The sequence below is a fragment of the Falco cherrug genome, chromosome 16 (genome assembly GCF_023634085.1).
Source record: "Falco cherrug isolate bFalChe1 chromosome 16, bFalChe1.pri, whole genome shotgun sequence".
NCBI lineage: Eukaryota > Metazoa > Chordata > Aves > Falconiformes > Falconidae > Falco > Falco cherrug.
Window position 1 is genome coordinate 2081350 of NC_073712.1, and position 18231 is coordinate 2099580.

At 57.1% G+C, this 18231-nt stretch overlaps 2 protein-coding genes across 2 annotated transcripts in view; one reads left to right on the forward strand and one right to left on the reverse strand.

The window, feature by feature from the left end:
* Positions 1-7934: 7934 nt before the first annotated feature.
* The window catches only part of ARL8A (ADP ribosylation factor like GTPase 8A), a 28549-nt gene continuing 18252 nt past the window's right edge, over positions 7935-18231 (reverse strand). The window contains exon 7 of the mRNA XM_055728043.1: positions 7935-8262. Coding sequence (XP_055584018.1) covers positions 8234-8262 — 29 coding nt within the window. The 3' untranslated portion in view covers positions 7935-8233. The remainder of the gene's footprint in view (positions 8263-18231) is intronic.
* GPR37L1 (G protein-coupled receptor 37 like 1) lies at positions 12062-17621 on the forward strand. Its single transcript, XM_005447238.4, has 2 exons — positions 12062-12926; positions 16336-17621. The coding sequence occupies exons 1-2, from the start codon at positions 12240-12242 to the stop codon at positions 17146-17148; spliced, it is 1500 nt and encodes a 499-aa protein (XP_005447295.2). The 5' UTR covers positions 12062-12239; the 3' UTR covers positions 17149-17621.

An 18231-nucleotide genomic window follows, 5' to 3' on the forward strand; every position in this document is an offset into this window, starting at 1 on the left:
CTTAGTGTGGTTTTACATTTCACTTGCCCAGGTTTACAACCTTTGCTGTTTGCCTTGTTGGGACATGGCTATAGCTATTCAAAGATACCACTTTACTTCCAACAGGGTCCCATACTTGCTTTTTAAAAAACATTAGCTATAATACTGCTAGAATCTCTTCAGACAGACACTGTACATTTACTGAGTGCCTTCAGTATCATATTTATATAATGTCCAGCGTTTTACTTTGGTTGCTACTTTTAATTTCTTAATTTCCTCATTTTCTTGGTTTCTTAATTTTAATAGTGTACCTCTTTTTGCACATAACTATTACTGCATGTTTTATGCTGCTTGTTTTCCTATCCAAGACATCATTATGGTCATCAGAATAACATTTTGGACAAGGTTTGTTGTCCTGCTTGTAGAGCAAAGTAACAGATACACTGAGAAAGTGTGTGTGGGAATGGCTGGGTATGAAAGCACCAGAAGAAACCCTAAAGAGGAAATTACAAGTGTGGCCTGCACTGATAACCAGTGGCACGATCAACATCAGGCAGATGCTGGGGAATCTGGTGTTTGCATCAGCCTAGATGGCTGCACTTCGGTAAGCCCTGGGTGTAGGTGACTCACCAGCAGAAGATTCGTGCTTTGATAGCAGGAGGATGGCAGCAAGTTACAAGCACATCCTTTACATCTCCAACACCATGATGGCACCTGTAAAAAACACCCACGACAAGGAAGCCCAGACAAAGGCCCACAAACCTCCCTGAGGCTCTGGGACAGTGACGTGGACAAGGATCAGAGGCTAAAGATGCTGCCTTGAAAATGGTTGATTCCTAAAGGGTATAAAAGACCTGTTGTCACCAGTTTGCTTAGCCAATAAAGAGGAGCCCATGAGGTACCATGAAGACCCATCTGCTAGCATCCCTCGTGCTCGGTGCTGCACACTGGTAACTTGGCCATACCCCTTGTGCAAACACATCGGGGCGGGGGTGGCTGAGGGTGAGAGAGAGCAGCAAGAAGTGTGAGAGATGAGTCAGTTCTGTTTTAAATAGAAATCCCCTGTCACCGAGGTCTAGCACTGAGTTTTGTTACATGCTCAGAAGTCAGTCATTGCTTCTCCTGTGTTTCTGCTCTGATCTCCACCAATGCAGTTTGATTAGAGCCGTGGCCCTGATTAAGGAGGTCAGTCGTTCCTTGGCGACAATTCCTGCTTTTAAGTCGATTTTCAGTCCCATGTTCAAATTTTCAGTCCAATGTCAGTTCCCGACATTTGGGGACAGATGTGCTGTTTCCACTGTCCAACATGGTGTTTAGTCTATAATGCCTTTCTCTGCCTGGAGAGGCTGACATAGAGGACAGGGGCGCCAAGTCAAGTCCTCTCTGCATGGAACCCTCTCAACTGGCACCGACAAACTACTTTGGGGGCAGGTTTTGGACAGGCATCGACAGTTATTATTGCAGGATCTTTCACCTCCAAACCTTGCTCATTTCACTTCTCATGGGACTCAGGCACAGTTGCTGGTTTTTGTCTGTTCATCCTCATTTTGGGTGTCTTTCTTAGCAACTCTCTGTGAAAGGATTGGGATATGAGGAAGACACAGGGTATCTGCTGGCATCATCCTCCTGTTACAAGAGTGCAGGCCTCCTGGGCTCGGTACAAACACTGTGTGTGCCATGTAAACAGAAAGGACATCCTCACATGCAGCTTTTCCCACATCTGTCTGACCTGTCTGTGCCACTCTCTGCTGGCAGAAGTGTCCTTGCACTACCTGGCAGCATGACCACCTGCTTGGCAGCTTGCCCTTCCACTGGCCCCAGAGCCTGACATGATGCTAGCTCCAATACCTGCCTGTGGTAGCTTCTCTGCCAGCATGCAGTGAGTGCTGAGAGTGGGGAGATGGTCCCAGATATTCCCGTGTTTCATGGGTTTCCTATGCCCACAACCATGAGCTCACAGGAGCCCAGGCACACAGAGCAGGAACACACTGGCTGTGCCCTGCTGCTCTGCTCAGCACTGGCTGTCTGCTTCCTCTTCCCTTCTTTGGGGGCTCACTCAGCACCCTGCAGATAAAGGGATGTCAGATCCCGAGGAGCTGGAAATCCTCTAGTGCTTTGCTTCATATAACGCTCATGGGCTATTGCCCTTTGCGTGTCCCACTTTCTCTCTCACCTCCTCCCTGCTGGCAGCCCCAGGATTGCTCCTATAGAGTGAGATCAGAGAAAATGTTGTATTTTCTGAGTGTCCCAGCAGGGAAGGAGACACCTGCCAGGCGGAGCAGGACCTTGTCATGGCCCGGTGAGCTCACCTGCATGTCCATAATTAGGGCAACAGACTTAAGACACCCTTGTAGGGCCAAGGGACCATCTGTCCCAAGTACGAAGAGTCCCTAGAAGTGTGCTGGGATTGTGGCCAGCCCTGGACCCCTGCTTTCCATCCTGTAGTCCAGCTTTTCACCTCTCCCATGGTGGGGTAATTGCAGCCCAGGTGGCTGGTGACACAAAACACCAACATCCTCCTCCCATGGACCATGGTGTGTAACTCTTCTCCTGCAGTTTGGAGACGGACATGCCAGGTGTTCAAGGGAAAAGAAACAGAACGACCACTTTCAGGCCAATGGGCCTAAAGCTTCCCAGCACCAGTAGCTGGGATCCCAATGGGAAACATGCCTGTGGCATGCTGCCCTTCCATCTGAAGGTGCCCTCCCTGCCTGTACAGCACGTAGTATGAACCATCAGGTCTGTAAGTGCTCACCAGCAGCAGTAGAAGTCAAAGCATGTCCCAGGGACTCTTTCTCCCTCTGTCCTGGATGTGCTCACAGTATTTCACTGCTGCATTTGGTGTATCCCCAGTCTGGGGGCTCCAGGATCCCATGGCCTGGTGCTGTGGCCTTGGGGAGCCCAGCTCTCTGCTGCTCACAAGGATGCAGGGTCCAGGGCTGGCTCTGTTCCCAGATGGTGCATCTGACTCAGTGGACCAGGCAGGGAAGTTCCCAGCATGATGATCAGGCCATGGCAGACGGCAGACCATGCCTGTGGCCATGCTGTCAGGGACAGAGACATAGGGGTGAGAAGCCTGCCTCAGGCACGAGCCCCAGACAGCCCCAAAAGGGTTCCTTGGAGCTCAATAGCTCCTCCCAGGAGACAATGGCCCAAATCCTGGCACACTGGTGACATCTTCCAGCCAAGCAGTCTGTCTTACCAGCTCTTCAGCAATTGCCCAGAGCTGCGAGCAGCAGAAAGATACACCCCACCTACAGTGTCATCAGCACCAGGCTGCAATTAGTGCTGCATCATCACCTACTTGGTGCGAGAGCCAGCTGGCCTCACGTCACCCATTGAGCTGCCACACCTGGGAGATACCAGCAGGATATGGCTGTGTCACCTGGTGACTCAGGGCCACTGGCTTCAGTGTGAAGCTGGAGCTACTGGCCCGAATCTAGGGGAGAACATCTTGTAAGCTGCTGGCTGCTGCCTTATTGCAGCGTTGAGAAACTCCAGCCCTTGCTGGGCTGCTGGCTAGTGGCTGTGTGGGTCAGCGTCTCAGTGCTGAGCAACTCACCGCGTGGGACTGAGTCACAAGGAGTGGGGAAAACTGCATAGGGAGCCTCGGGTTTTTTCCATCACCGGGGAGAGGACAGCCTCTCCCTCTTGCTGGCCCGCTGCCATGGCCATGGCTGACACCTCTGACCCACAGGCGACAGGGCTTGGAGCCTGGGATGGATGGTGCCAGCAGCCTCAGGAATTCTGCTTGCACCTCTGTGCTTGTGGCTGCCCTTGCTGATGCTGCGGGTGTTGGGGTATAGCAGCTCCAATGTGGACATAGCCCATCTCACCCACCCACAGCAGTGTCCTCGTGGCCATAACAGGCATCCCAAGATGCAGGGAGTCTGCAGGATAACAGGCTTGGTAAGGTGTTTTTTCCTTCCCTGTGTCATCCATCATCCTTCAAGCATCCCAGGCAGTACCATAGCCCTGGAAAATAGGACTTCTAAAGCAAAGCCTGGTCTGTAGATACCTTCAGAGGATGTGCACCTCTGGGGCCTCAGAGGGGCCCTGCCCACTCAGTTGTCAGGCCAGGTCCGGCCACACAGCATTAGCGCAATCCCAGCACCACAGTGCCAAGTGCTCTACAGTGGGCACAGGTACCAATCCTGCATGGCAGAGCACAGACAGATGTCTGTCTCCTCCCATGAGCCCCCAGCTCTGAGGATGCTGGCCCAATCTTCTCCCCTGCTTTCTTGGCCACAGCAATGCGGATGTGACCAGCTCAACAGGACAATCCTGGCCCTTGGGGTCTTGGTGTGGCCCTGCCTGCATGTGGCTCCAGCAAAGGCTCCTCTGGCTCCAGAGAGTGGGTCCATCAGGAGAGGGTTGTCTGGCAGGGCATGGGCACAGCTCACCCAGGTGTGTGGACAGGCTGTGGGCAGTGAGAACTGCTCTGGGGACACAGCTGTGCCCTGTGACAAGGACATCTCCAGGGTGGAGAACAGGTTTCAGGGGGACCAGTCTGCCACGATGGTGGCCAGGGTAGGGGCAGCACAGGGACCCCCCAGCCCTGCAGGGAATTGCAGAAGGGAGGGCAGTTGCAGGGGGCTTGGGCACAGTGTCCACAGCCTCAGCCCTCATTTCATGTGAGCCGAGCAGGGAATTTTCCGTCAGCAAGCAACCGAAATTTCTGCACGGTGACCTTTGTCCGCACCCAGGGTGGGGCACCCACAGCAGCTGCCAAATGTCACTGCGGTGCCCCACTCCCCACCGGCGGGCTGGGGACCTGTTCCTCTGTGCAGGGGGACAGCAGCACTGTCAGGGCAGCCAGAAAGGGCAAAGGCCAGGGGTCTGGACCCTGCCCCCAGCACCCATGCACTGCTGGCTTGGTGCACAAGCAGCAGGGATACCACCCCTGCCAGCCCCCACAGCACGTCCCCAGGGAGAGCAGGGTCCCCCGGTCCCCAGCCATCCCCAGGCCTCGGTGGGGCTGATGCCCAGGCAGTCCCCGCTGCCCAGCCTGCGTCCAGCCCCAGGTGCCGACACCTCACCCTGCAGGAAGGGGTGGGCAGTGACACCAGCGCTGCACTGTCCGATGGCAGATGTTGGCATGGACGGACTTTTTTTGGAGTGCTCAGCACCTCACAGCATCAGGCCCTGGCTTATGTGGCCAGGTGCTGCCCATGGATGCAGAAAGGGCAGTATCTGGTCAGGATGGTGAAGATGAGCTGTCTGGTTTGAAGGCAAGCTGTGGGGGGACCAGGAGAGGCCATTCAGGAGACCAGGTCTGGATATGGGGTGGGGTAGAGGTCTCTGAATGGCACCCCTGCAGCATGGAAACCTGTGGCCACCCCAACTGCCCCGCAAGGAGTTCACAGACCTGCCAGCCTGCACATGAGGTCCCCTGCATGTACCACAATCTCTCACAAGGCTCCTGGCCCATCTGTGCCCAGTGCTGGGCACAGGCCCCCTCCCACAGGGGTTCTGATGCTGGACCACCCTGCTGCCAGTCCTGAAGCCCAGCAGCCCTTGGCAGGGGGGGTCTATTGCCCCTGCACAGGAGGGTGGTTGCCCCAAGCAGTGCACCCAAGCACAGACTGCCCACGTGCCAGCTCCTTCCTCGTGGCTTTCCAAGGAGAGACACACCACGATATTCCTGGTAAGTGCAAATCACCTTGACTTTTGCACCGAGACCTTGAGTGGTTCGGGCAGAGCATGGGCGCAGGCCAGCACTGCGCCTCGCTCAGGGCTGCTTGGCATCCTCTTTCTGCAGACGGGTTATTTTCCACCGGTGTTTCCCCAGCACCCGCGTGCTGGCAGGCAGGTGGGCTGCAGTCACAGGTCACCCAATCTGCCTCTCCCTCTGCCGACACGAGCGGGGATGGCAGCCCTGGCACAACTCACAGCGCCGGCTCCCTGCCCGCAGAGCTCCTCAGACCTTTTTCCTGCTCATCTGGAGCCCCCCTGCTCTCTGCAGCCAGCTGGCTTTTAACCTCCATGGCTGCAGGAGGAGTTGGGATTCACTGGGAGCAGTCAGGGACGTGAAGCACCCTGAAAGTGGTACTAGGAAACAGGGGGTGACAAGCCCATAACCTTGCAGTATGGTGGTTTTCACCAGTGCTCCAGCTGACATCCCCCAGGACTTGGAGGGGATGTTGCAGTAGTCTCCATACAGCTGTCACCGCAAACCCAAGCTCTGTACAGCTTTGAAGCCCCCAGCAGTCAGAGCAGGGGGACACAGCAGCAAGGAAGCACTGTTTACCCCAAAGCAGGGAGTTATTACTAGAGCTGGAGGGACTGAATTGAGGCAAATGGAGAAACCAAATACTTCAGCCCCCCCCCCCCCCCCCCAAACCCAGAAGATGGCGGAGTTGAAGATGGTTTATTATCTACATTAAACTTATGAGTGTTTTTGCTCCGAGTTGCATTTTTGCATTGGTGAGTCCTTGTGTATTTACAGGGAGCTTGGGGGTGAATCGTCAAGTAGGCTCCAGTAAAGGGGCTGAGCTCAGGCCCTCTCCAAATGGCTTCTCACTGCTCCCAGACCATGGCTCATTTTATTCCATGGGAAAATACTGCCTTTGCCCTAAGCTGAACTTGCCTTGGGTTCTCAGTTCCTCCCCTGAACACAACGTGACCACCCTGTTGCAAACAGAAACCTAGCCCCTGCTCACATGGGCCAGCAGAGCTTCTCTGTGCACACAAGGCTGCGTCCAGCGCCGTGGCACCGACCCACAGTGCACCCGGACGTCCCCGCGGTGGCCCCTGCAAGGAAGACCCAGGAACTCTCCTCCTCCTGTGGCTCAAGGAAAATCCCACTGTCATTTTGGTTTCCCCACTGCAAAATGGGGTTGAGTGTTCATGTTGTGGTTTAAACCAGCGACTGCTGGGAAACCTGCCCACAGGGACCAGAGCCAGCATCCTGCCGGAGCCCAGGCAGGCCGCGGGGTGCAGGTTCGCTCGAACCGTGCTGGCTGCAGCAAGCTCTGCGCGAGGTGGCTGCGCTTGGACAAGGAGGGGCTTTGCACGAGCTCCAGTGAGGGGGCATGGGAGCAGGGGAGAGGGAGCCACCGGCTCTGAAGCCTTTCGTGGCTCCTGTGTACAGCTGGCTGGCACGGTGGTGTGCTGGGAACAGCTGGTCAAACATCACAGGCTGCTTCAGCCCAGAAACTCCCAACTTCTGGGCTGAACCGTTGCGCACCACCCCTGTAGGAAGACAGCAGCTTGTGGCATCAGTGCCACTGAGACACTGATGGGAACTCCAGACTCCACCACACAGCACTGAGTGAGGCAGGCTCAGCCCAGCACACTTGGAATTAATTTTGAGACACAGAAGCCAGGGTGGGCACGAAAAATCACATGGGAGCATCTTCATTTAGGATGAGGGGCCATAGCAGCAGTGGGGAGCCCCTCGCCAGTGCCCACCTCCCGCAGCCCTGCCCTGCCTTCAGAGCATCAGCTGCCTGAGCACTTGGTTTGCCTGTGCCAGCCATCCATGTGTTTACCGTGTCCCCTCCCTGCCCTCTCCCCCCTTTCCAAGGAGCCACGCAGATCGGTCTGACAGCACAGGGCAAACAGGCGTGTACCAGCCCTGTTATTGCTTTGCTCCCGCGCAGCCAGACTGTTTGATGGGAACGAAGGGAGCTGTTTTCCTCCTCTCATTGGGTATTTGGGCCTCATCTGCCCAAGTCTGTCTAGCAACAGGGGATATGCAAGGTGCCGCAGGGTGAGAGGCACCCGCAGTGGCAGGGGGTGGCGGGGGGGCTGGAGCACTCACCCTTCCATGTCTGCAAGGCAGCCAGGACAGATCCACTTCTGCTGTGTGCTGTCAGAGAAAACTTGTGGCAGCCCTGAGGAGCTCATCAAAGCTTGCCAGAAGGTAGGCTGGAGCCTCAGGGTGTTTTCTGATATTTATATTGATTTAAGAAAAAGAGTGCTTTCATCAACAAAGAAAAATCAGGGGTGAAATTGAGGCTGAGCGTGCCCGCTCTTCAGTCACTTCAGGCTGCTTGTAGTTAGAGGGGACGCTCACCCACTTGCAGGGCTCTGGAAGAGCTGAGCTATGCTGGGTCTAAACTCACTGTTAGGTGCATCTTCCAGGAGCAGGGGAGGTGGATGGTTCTGGCATCTCCCAGAGTCCTTGGTGAGGATGCTCTGTAACACAATGGCTTGGCAGAGCACAGACCTGCCGAGCTGGAGGTGCAGAGCAGCAGGAGTGGGTCCATGTGGAGAGGAGTGGGGCTGCCAGAAGTCATGGATGGGAGCCTCAGTGCCAAGGTGCTGGTGCAGTGCACGCTGTGGGGAACAGAGCAGCTCATCCCTTCCACCCTGCTGCTCTCCCAGCCTGCCTGCAAACTCAGCTTAGCATCAGCGGTGCTGTCACCTCCCAGCAAAAATGCTTCTCATCCCACACACAGACAGTCCCATGTTCCTTCAGATGACCACCCATCTAACTGTCCATCTAAGCACATAGCATCATGCTCGCAGGCACTGCTGTCTCATTGCTGCCCAGACTTTCAAGCTTCCTCCATCTCAGCCATGCCCCTGTCCCTGGATTAGAGTAAATTGCATGGGGCATTCTCCTTCTCCCCAGAAATCATAAGGGCAGTGAAAAAGCATCCTATAGACCGGGACTGGACACCGGCTCACTCTGCTGTGGAACTTCATAAAGGTGATGCTGGAGCATGAGTAAGAGGACACTGGGGCTTCCTGCAGAGGCAAGAAGGGAGCCAGAGAAATTCATCAACTGACATGTGGGGTCCCAGCTGTCACAGGCACTGCCCACTCACACACCCTGGTGTCTTGGTGCTGGTACCCCTGCTATCGTCTATGGCCAAGGAGAGACATTCCAGCAGTGGGATCAGACACAGCATCTCCCTCATGTCCCCATGTGTCCCTGCTGAACCATCCCCAGCACCTGGAGAGCCGTGGTGGGTGCATGAAAATGGTGGATGGGAGGCGAAGCTGTTGCTGGGTGGCTTTGTAAGTGCCCTTGGCTGCAACAAAGCTGTCTTGCTCCAAATGAGCAGCTTGAAAAAGCCCCAGAATGGGGAAGACATTTGGTGTTGTGCAGTGCACACTCAGAAACAGTTCTGGCTTTTGCACCTTTTCTGTCAGATGATTTTGAATGTGTTACTGGGGGGGCTGTCCTTGTGAGCCCCAGGGTGGGGAGATGCAGATCTTAGGTGGGATGTGATTTTTATGCAGCGTTGTCCAAAACGCAGAGGTTTGAATGAAATATCTGGAAGAGGGGATTTAGGAAGAAACAGGCCCTGGGTTACAGTGGAAAGCTCAGACTCTGATAAAGTACCTCCAAGGAGATGCCTACAAAACCCAGACACACGTTCATCTCCTGAGAAACAGCCTCAACTCATCTGTGAATTTGGGCTGGAGAAGATAAATGTGCAGTTCCCAAACAGTCTCTGGGGCTGTTGTCTGGCCCCCAGTTTGGGGACAGCCAGGGACCCACGCTGGCTGGGAGCTCCTGGACAGAGAGAGAAGTAAGAGGAACGTGTCAGAGAGGCTACTTGGACAGCAATTCCCTGGGTGACAGAGCCTGCCTGAGGTCATTCCCGTGCCATCACAGTGTCACCTTGCCCCAGTGAACCCTGATGTTGTCTTCAGGCACCTCCACGACAACACACCCAACCATTGTGCAACGGCCGTGAAATGGAACTAAGAATAGCTCCCTCCTCTTACAGGAAAGCACCTGGCTGCCTTGCGCTGGGCTGGGGGCGTGCTGGGTGCCAGCACCCTGCCAGGAGCTGTGTCCCTCCTAGAAGGCGAGGAGCGCACTGAGGGTGCCCTCCTCCCAGCTGATGTGGGCACTGAGGAAAAACATCCACCTTTTCTGCGCTCCGGCCCCAAGCCCGGCCTTGCCTCTGTTCATCCCTTGCTTCACTCCACCACCAGGCTGTGTCGTTTTCCTCAGAGCCTCTCAAGGGTGCAATGGCATCGCTCCCTGAGCCTCATGTGGGGACTTACGCCACACCATCTCTCCTACCTGGCCTTTGCAGAGGGAGCTGCACTGAGGGTTCACTGAGGAGCAAGTTCACCTTACCTGTTCTTCAGTTAACCAGACGTAATTAGAATGCTGGTGGTGCTTGCCTGGCCAAGTTGCCCATGCCCTGACTCTGCTGGCATCCCCACATCTGGACATTTCCCCCCATGCAAACTGGACACAGTCCAGCTATTTGGAGGTTTGTTCTCCACTAAGCAGAACACTCATTTTAATTATGGGATGGGGGGGGCAAGGCCAGAGCAGTCATGAACCCTGGGGTCGATCCCCTGATCTTTCACACATTCCCTTGTGCCCTTGCAGCCAGGGAATCTGAAGCAATTGGCAGCCCACAGCAGTCCTGCGTGATCCTCAGCCTGTCACTGAGCTCAGGCTGAGTCATTCTTCCCCTGCAGTAGGTGGGCTTTGCTGGATTCAGGTCAGCAATCACTTTGAGGCACTGATCCCTCTACACCCAGGACAGAACTCAGGCATTGCCACTGTATGCTCTAGTAAAACCCAGCAAGAGCTAAACTCCGCCTTTCCTTATTATAAGTATCCAAATGGTATGCAAATCATAGCAATTATAGAGTCAAAGAGCAGCACCTGGCTGCAGGAGGTGTATGAGAAAGGCGAGCAGCCAGGCGCAGCTGCTGGCTCTTGCCTGCAGGGCCCTGGGCAAAGTGCTGCCAGCAAGAGGCCGGGACTGCAAGCAAAAGCACCAGGCTGCAGTGTGCCTCCGATTTCTGTGGCCTTTGCTATCAGCACTGTCACACACAGTGGAGGACTGGCTCTAGTGCAGGAGGGATGAAGGGCTTGCGCTTGGCTGAGTGAAATGATTTGGGAACAAAGACTCCTCCTGGCCCACCCTGGAGGGATGTAGGGCAACAGTACTGTCCACCAGCCCAGCTGTGGTGGCCCAGCACCAAGGGCCAGCTGAGTGCCATGTGATTTTAAGCACAGCAGGAGCATCCCGCTGCTGAAACCACCCGTGTCAGCAAATGTCCTGCTAGCTGCGGTCACATGCTCACCTGGAAAGAGCAGCCTCTGAGCTCTGGGACTCGGCTTCCCAGTGCTGGCTCCAGTGGCATCGGCTCTCCCAGTGACACAGCAAGAGGCCCCTTGTGTCCCCTCAGTGTTCCAGGACATCAGCCCAGAGGCCCTTCTGGCTCACAGAAGAGCAGGCATGGTGCCAGATGGAGATGGCAGTGGAGTCCTGGCTATTGGCAAACTGGTGTTTGCTGGCTGCAATGGGGTGAGGTGTCCCAGCCCCTGCCACTGCCCCGTGCAGGAAAGGGACAGATGCCTTGAGCTCCCCAGGCCTGGGGTAGCCCCATCGCTTCAAGCCTGGCATGCAACCCCATGGGCTGCCTGTGCACCACATGGCATGTCCCCAGAGGGAACCCTGGTCCCTCCAGTCCCACAGTCATGGGGAGAGGTGACAGCACAGGGAGAGACACAGGCAGGGGAACAGGAAACTAGGATAGAGGAGAGGCGGTTGAGTATAGGGAGAGGCAGTGGAAATGGGGAAAGATGATGGGTGTGGGGGACAACTGATGGGTTTGGGGAGAAATTGTAGGTACAGGGGAATAGGGATCTCCGCTCTGTTCAAACTCCTGTCCCAGGGGGGAAGTCAGTAGCAAAAGCAGCAACTAAACCTTGGGAGAACAGGGCCAGCAGATTTGATGCCCCAATGTGGCAAGGAGCATCGTCTGAGGCCAGCCAGTCCTTCCTCTCACCCTGCCATCGAGGGCAGCCCCATCGCCCCTCCAGGTGGTCTGGCCGTTTGAGGGTGTCCTGAGTCCAGGCTGAGCACGCAGGGGATGTGTCACATAGTGCCCGGTGCCTGACCTCGGCAGGCAGCGCTGCCTGCTCAGGGGCAGGGGCTAGGAGATCTGCAATGGGGAGAGCTGAGCTCAGCAGCCCATCCCCAGTGCCAGGCTGTGGGCATCCTTCATCTGGCTGGTCCTGGGGAGATGCTGGGGGATGCTGGGGAGATGTTGGTGATGGCGAGCTGCCCAGCCTGGGCGCTGGCGCATCCTTGGCAGCCACCCGGGCGCGGGTGGGTGACCAGCAGAGGGGGCCTGGCTCTGCCGCTCCCCAGCTCGGCTCTCACTCCGCCCGGAGCTCTCCGAGAGCCCAGAGCAGCGGCCGGAGCCGGACAGAGCGGCTGCTCCTCCGCACGGCTCCCTCGCTGCCTGCAGCCCCGGGGTGCCCGTGCTCGGGGCTGCTCTGCCTGCCGCCACTCGCTTTCTGCGGAGGGTGCGAGGGGACCATGCCTCCTCCGCCACTGCTTGTCCTCCTGCTGCTGCTGGCACCGGGGGCTGCGGCGATGCGGGGCAGGGCTGGGCAGCCCGGGGAAGGCAGCACCCACCATGGCCACGGTGCAGATGGAGGCAGGACTCCGCCGATGATTTCCCGAGACAGTCCGGGGGTCCAGGTGATGAAGGAGAGGCTGCGCCGGGGGACGGAGGAGGACTCCAAGTCAGTGCAGCAGTACGTGCCGGGGGTGCGGGTGGAGTTCCCACGGCCCCTCAATGCCGCCAGCCTGCACCCAACCAAGGCCCTGCTGCCATCCAGCACGGACCCATCTAGGCAGCAACAAGGGGTCCCCACGGATGGGGAGGGGGCAGAGCCCCGAGCCAACCTCACCACTGTGTCTGACAAGCGGTTGCAAATTCAGAACCCCTTGTACCCAGTGACAGAGAACTCCTACAGCGCCTACGCCGTAATGTTCCTATCCCTCATCGTCTTTGCAGTGGGCATCATTGGAAACCTCTCTGTCATGTGCATTGTGTGGCACAACTACTACATGAAGAGCGCCTGGAATTCCATCCTGGCCAGCCTGGCTTTCTGGGACTTCCTCATCCTCTTCTTCTGCCTGCCTGTGGTCATCTTCAATGAGATCACCAAGAAGAGGCTGCTGGGGGACATGTCATGTCGCGTTGTGCCCTTCATGGAGGTAAGGGGCTGCACAGGGTCCTGCAGGGCTCAAGGACTTGGCTCCACTCTATCCTCTTGCTGCTTGTAGCCTGGTACAAGGGCTGTGTGCCCCAGAGACCCCCATCGTGGGGCACAGCAAGGAGCCAAGGGACAGTCCCAATACTGACTTTCCCTTTGCCTGTGCGCTGGGCCATTCCTCAGGCTCTGCAGCCAGCACCAATGCTGCCAGGGCCAGGAAGAGCCCATGAAACCCTCCTTTGTCCAGCCAGCATAGGGACATCTGTCCATGGGGTCCCTCTGTCTCTCTGTCCCTGTCCCAGCCCGACAGCCCCCAGCCCGTGGGCTTAGTCCCACAATGTGCTGGCGCAGCACTGGCAATGTTGGGCTGCTGAGGACAGCCTCGGTGCAGGGGCTGCAGGTGGAGCAGTGCTGAGCAGCACTGGGGTGGGACAGCCTGGGAATTAGGTTTGGAACTCAACGTCTTTGCTTGTCCTCAAGCCTCACGCGTGATGGGCTGGCCCCATTCAGAGTGAGCAGGGAACCCACTGAGAAGGCTACAGGGATTGTGGTGACAGGGGAAGGCAGAATGAGCAAAAATGCTTCAGGTGGCATGATTTTGCACGGTCCTGCTCTTGTGCTGAAAAAAACCCCATGCTCTGGGGTATCTCCCTTCCCAGAGGGATTTCTAGGTTCAGGCTGCTCTCCTCCATGCCTATGTATGATAGACAGCCTGCCTGTGCATATTGTTTGGGGCTGCAAAACCTGGTTTATTGAAGAAGGGTGCAAACACAAGGTTGGAAGAGGTCAGAGGCGATGTCAGATCCTGGGAAATTCTCTCAGGCTTGGTCAGGCCAGACAGGGTTCAAAACCTGCCCATCCTACTGAGCCTGTGGTCAGTGCCCCCAGCACAACATATGAAAACCAGCTGCAAACTAAGACCATGGCTTGTGCTATGGGCGGGGGGCTACCACCCACACTCTCCCCAGACCTGATCAGGTTATATGGCAGCACTGATGCCCATGCCCAGGCCAGCCCTGCCCTCCCAGAGCTGTCACCACGCTGAGCTGGGACCTAGCCTTCTGTCATCACCAGGCCTGTCTGTGCCCATCACCAGGACTCAAGCCTGCTCAGGGAAATAACTGCTGGAGGGGACAGAGAGCAGGCCATGGCACTCCAACGGGAAAAGTTCATGGCTGCAGGGAGCTCAGTCATTACAGGCAAAGAAACAGCCCTGAGACATCAACATCTCCCATCACAATCCCCTCCCCAACATCCCCCTCCCTGGTCCAGATTCTGCTGGAGAGCAGGACATGCGGGGCTCTCAGGGGCAGGACCTGGCTGCATGCTGCTCCCTTGGGTGGATGGATTATCCTCTCCTGCTTCACCCAACAGCAGCTGCAGGTTGGGGTCAGTCCAGCATGGGCTGGGCGTGTGGATGTAGGCCTGGATGTGCTGGCACCACCCCCACTGCCAGGGCTGTGAGGTAAGCGGGTCTGAGGCCACTACTGCCACCAGTGGTCCCACTCTCCAGCAGAAGAGGTGTGGGAGATCCCTGGGGTGGCACCTTCAGGTACAGTGATGCAGCAGCACCACAGTGCCCCTGGGACAGCTCTGTTCCCGAAGCAGGCAGGCAGGATGACGTGATGTTGGGGCTGCTGAAGTTTGGGTATGGCACAGCCCCTGGGAGGCACGGTCCTGGTGTGGTCCACCCAGGAGGCTACTCCTGCTCTGCCACCTCAGCTGCTAATCCTGCCCTGCCCTCCTGCCTCTGGGCCTCAAAGCAAGGGCAGAAAGGGGCTTCAGAGCTTCTCTGTTCACCTGGGATCCAGCACCAGGGACCCTTCAGCCTGGGTGGGAGGGTGGCTAGGCCAGAGCTAAACTGCCAGCAAAGAGTCAGCAAGGAGAGGGGAATCGGTCTGCAGTGCAGCAGTTAATGTCCAGCCTTTCTGTGTGGGACTGCGCAAGCGTTTCAGGCTGCTGGATGAACTCTGTACGGAGCAAATCTTCTGTCCTCCACTTTGTAGCTACTCAAATACCCTGGGAGAGGGCACAAAGCCAGGTTTTTTGGAGCAGAGCTGGCTACATGGGTTCCTGGTGACAGGTGGTCTGCAGGCATGTGCTTGGGGTGACCAGTGGCACCACCCGCACCCCAGCCAGGGCACTGGGGAAGGACACTGCCATGTCTGAATTACATGCTAGGACGAAGGAGACCAGAGAGATAGAAGAGCCTGTGGGAGGGTGCAGGGGGAGAGGAGAGGCAGCAGCACAGCAGCGTGGGGGGTGCTGCTGGTACCAGCCAGTGAGCTGGGCAAGTGTGCTGGGTGCCGGTTGTGGGGCAGAACAAGGGTGCTGGATGCTCAGGGTGCCTCTGGGCATTGGGCAGAGGAGCTGGGACATGACCTTTGTTGTTGGGTGGTGGGGCTGGGTGCAGGACGATGATGCTGGGCTAGTGCCCTGATGCTGTATCTGGGGGGATGCTGCTGTGCATGACTGAACAGTGATGCTGGGTGCTTGGCATCAATGCTTGTCATAAGCTGCTGAAAGGGTCAACCCAGGACCTCTGGAAAAGGCTGGGGATGGCGGGGGTGGGGGCAGTGCCAGACCTGTTTCAGGCTGCTACCCAGGCATCGTGCAGATCCCTGGGAGGTTTCCTGAGTGCTAGGAAGGTCCTTCAGCACAGGGTGACATTTGATGGCTTCGTGAGGCCAGGAACAGGCACAGGGCTGGGGGGCACCAGCATGTGACTCTGCCCTTTTCCTGGCCAAGGGCTGCGGGACTTGGCTCTGACCAAAGCTGCAGCTCTGGGGCTGGGACTGTGAATGCTGACTGTGACCCTCAGTGCCTTGCCAGCCCTCCCAGAGCCACCACGATTCCTCTGCCTCCTTTGGCAAATGGGCTGTTTTTCCTGCCATTCTTAATGCAGCGGAAATTGCCCCAAGCTGATTTGCGACAATGGTGCCTTCAACTCCTTTGGCTTGTCTGGGAAGCAGGCACCAGCCAGGCCAGCCTGGGGCAGCTGGGTGGGCTTTGGAGACCCTGGGAAGGTGCTGGCGAGTGTGATGGTCCTTGCTTTTCTTCTCCGAGTCATCCAGAATAGAGGAAGAGCCTGAGAGATAATCCTGCTATTCCCACCTCGGCTGGACGAACATACAGACATCCAGCAAAGCTTCTCCCTTCTGCAGAAAAGGGAGCTGGGCAGGGACAAATGGGTCAAGGGACATTTTTATCCACTGCCCTTTCAGGAGTCACAGAAAAGTGTCTCTAAACCTGGGATGCAGCCACAGGCTGTGACCTCTCTACAGTCTTGGAGGAAGGGTCTTGGGCTGTGGTCTTGAGTAAGCCAGGGGTTTGCCACCAGGCTGGTAAAGTCAAGCTCCCTGTGATGTCCTTGCAGCAGGGTCCACTTGTTCTGCCTCCCCCCTCACCAGGTATCATCACTGGGAGTCACCACCTTCAGCCTCTGTGCCCTGGGCATCGACAGGTTCCACGCAGCCACCAGCCCCCAGGCCACTGCCCGGCCCATCGAGCAGTGCCAGTCCATCATCGCCAAGCTGGCTGTCATATGGGTGGGCTCCATGACGCTATCAGTGCCAGAGATCCTTCTCTGGCAGCTGACCCAGGATACGTCACCCGTGTCCGGCATGATGACGGAGTATTGCACCATGAAGCCCTCGTCCAACCTGCCCGAGTCTGTCTACTCACTGGTGCTCACCTACCAAAATGCTCGGATGTGGTGGTACTTTGGTTGCTACTTCTGCTTGCCCATCCTCTTCACCGTGAGCTGCCAGCTAGTGACCCGGAGGATCAGCGGCACTGAGAAGAAGACTGAGTGCCGAGGTACCAAGCACAGCCAGTGCGAGAGTCACTTGAACTGTACCATCATTGGGCTGACCATCATCTACGGGCTCTGCACCACCCCTGAGAATGTCTGCAACATTGTGGTGGCCTACATGTCCCCTGACATGTCCAAGCAGACCCTGGACCTGCTCAGCCTCATCAACCAGTTCTTTCTGTTCTTCAAGTGCTCGGTGACGCCCGTCCTGCTCCTGTGCCTCTGCAGACCCCTGGGCCAGGCCTTCATGGACTGCTGCTGCTGCTGCTGTGAGGGCTGCAGCCCCGACACCACCTCCAGTGAGGGCAGCGCCGACAGCAAGCTCAAAACTGAGATGTCCTCCTCCATCTTCTTTGACAAGCCCCGGGAGTCCCCTCCACCCCTCCTGGCCCTCGGCACACCTTGCTAAGTGCCACCAGGGAGCTGTAGAGATCATTCCACCGCCTCCTCCCAAGACCAAACATTGTTTTGCCATTAGTGCCCGTGTCTGGACGTGGAGCAAGCAGAAGAGACAGCTGCGCCATGGGCTTCAGACCCCATGTTGGGCAAGTGGGGTTTGATACCCCCGTCCCTGTGGCTACATTGGCAGCTTTCTTGCCTCTGCCCAAAGGCCAGCAAGGACATCAGCACCTTCCCATCCTGGCTGCCTGGCCAGGCTCGGAGGGGTTGCTGCTCTGGAGTTGGAGTTGTGCCAGAAAGGTCCCATCTGAAACTACGGAGGGTTTCCATGGCGGCTTGCAGAGGACACAGCAAACACGAACTGCCCTCGTCCTGTCCCATTCCCTTCTGCCAGCCCCCTCCACAGTAGGAGAAGGTCCCAGTGACTATATCCCACTGGATCAAGCAATGCCCTGTAAGAGCTCAATAAACCAGTAATCTAGAGCACATCTCACATGTACCCATCCAGCACCACCAAGCAGTGCCCTGGGGAGACAGCACTTCGGGCCTGCAAAGCTCTTCCCTAAAACCTGGGGACTCTGGGGTGGGCATGGGCAGCTGGGGGTGATGAGGACATGAAAGAAGCTGTGCCAGGTCAGGCAGCACCTAAGGGAGATGGGGAAAGGCCCCCAGCCTCTCTTCCCCCCTCCCTCTGGGGTGATGCTGAGTGAGCCAGAGGCAAGCCAGCCCCCCTGGGAGGGTCCCCTCCAAAGCACTGGGTTTGGAAACTGGTCCCAGCAAAGTCCAGCCAGCCCAGCACTGGGCTGAGATGCTCTGCAGTCTGCAAAGCAGCCGGTTCCTCACCTACACCACGCGGGACTGAGGTGCTGCTGCTGCACAGGCCATGCGGGACCCACTCCCCTCAGCATCCCTTTGGAGGCCGACGGGGTGAGTGCATCTCATCCAAGCACCCCCTTGCAGAGCTCCCACCCTTCATCCACCTGCCCATTGCAGGGACAAAATTGTCCCAGGGCGTCAAAGTTTCCAAGCCCCTCCTCCACCTCCTGCCCAAGGCTCCTGCACCCAGGGGGAGCCTAGGGGAGCAGCTGGGCGG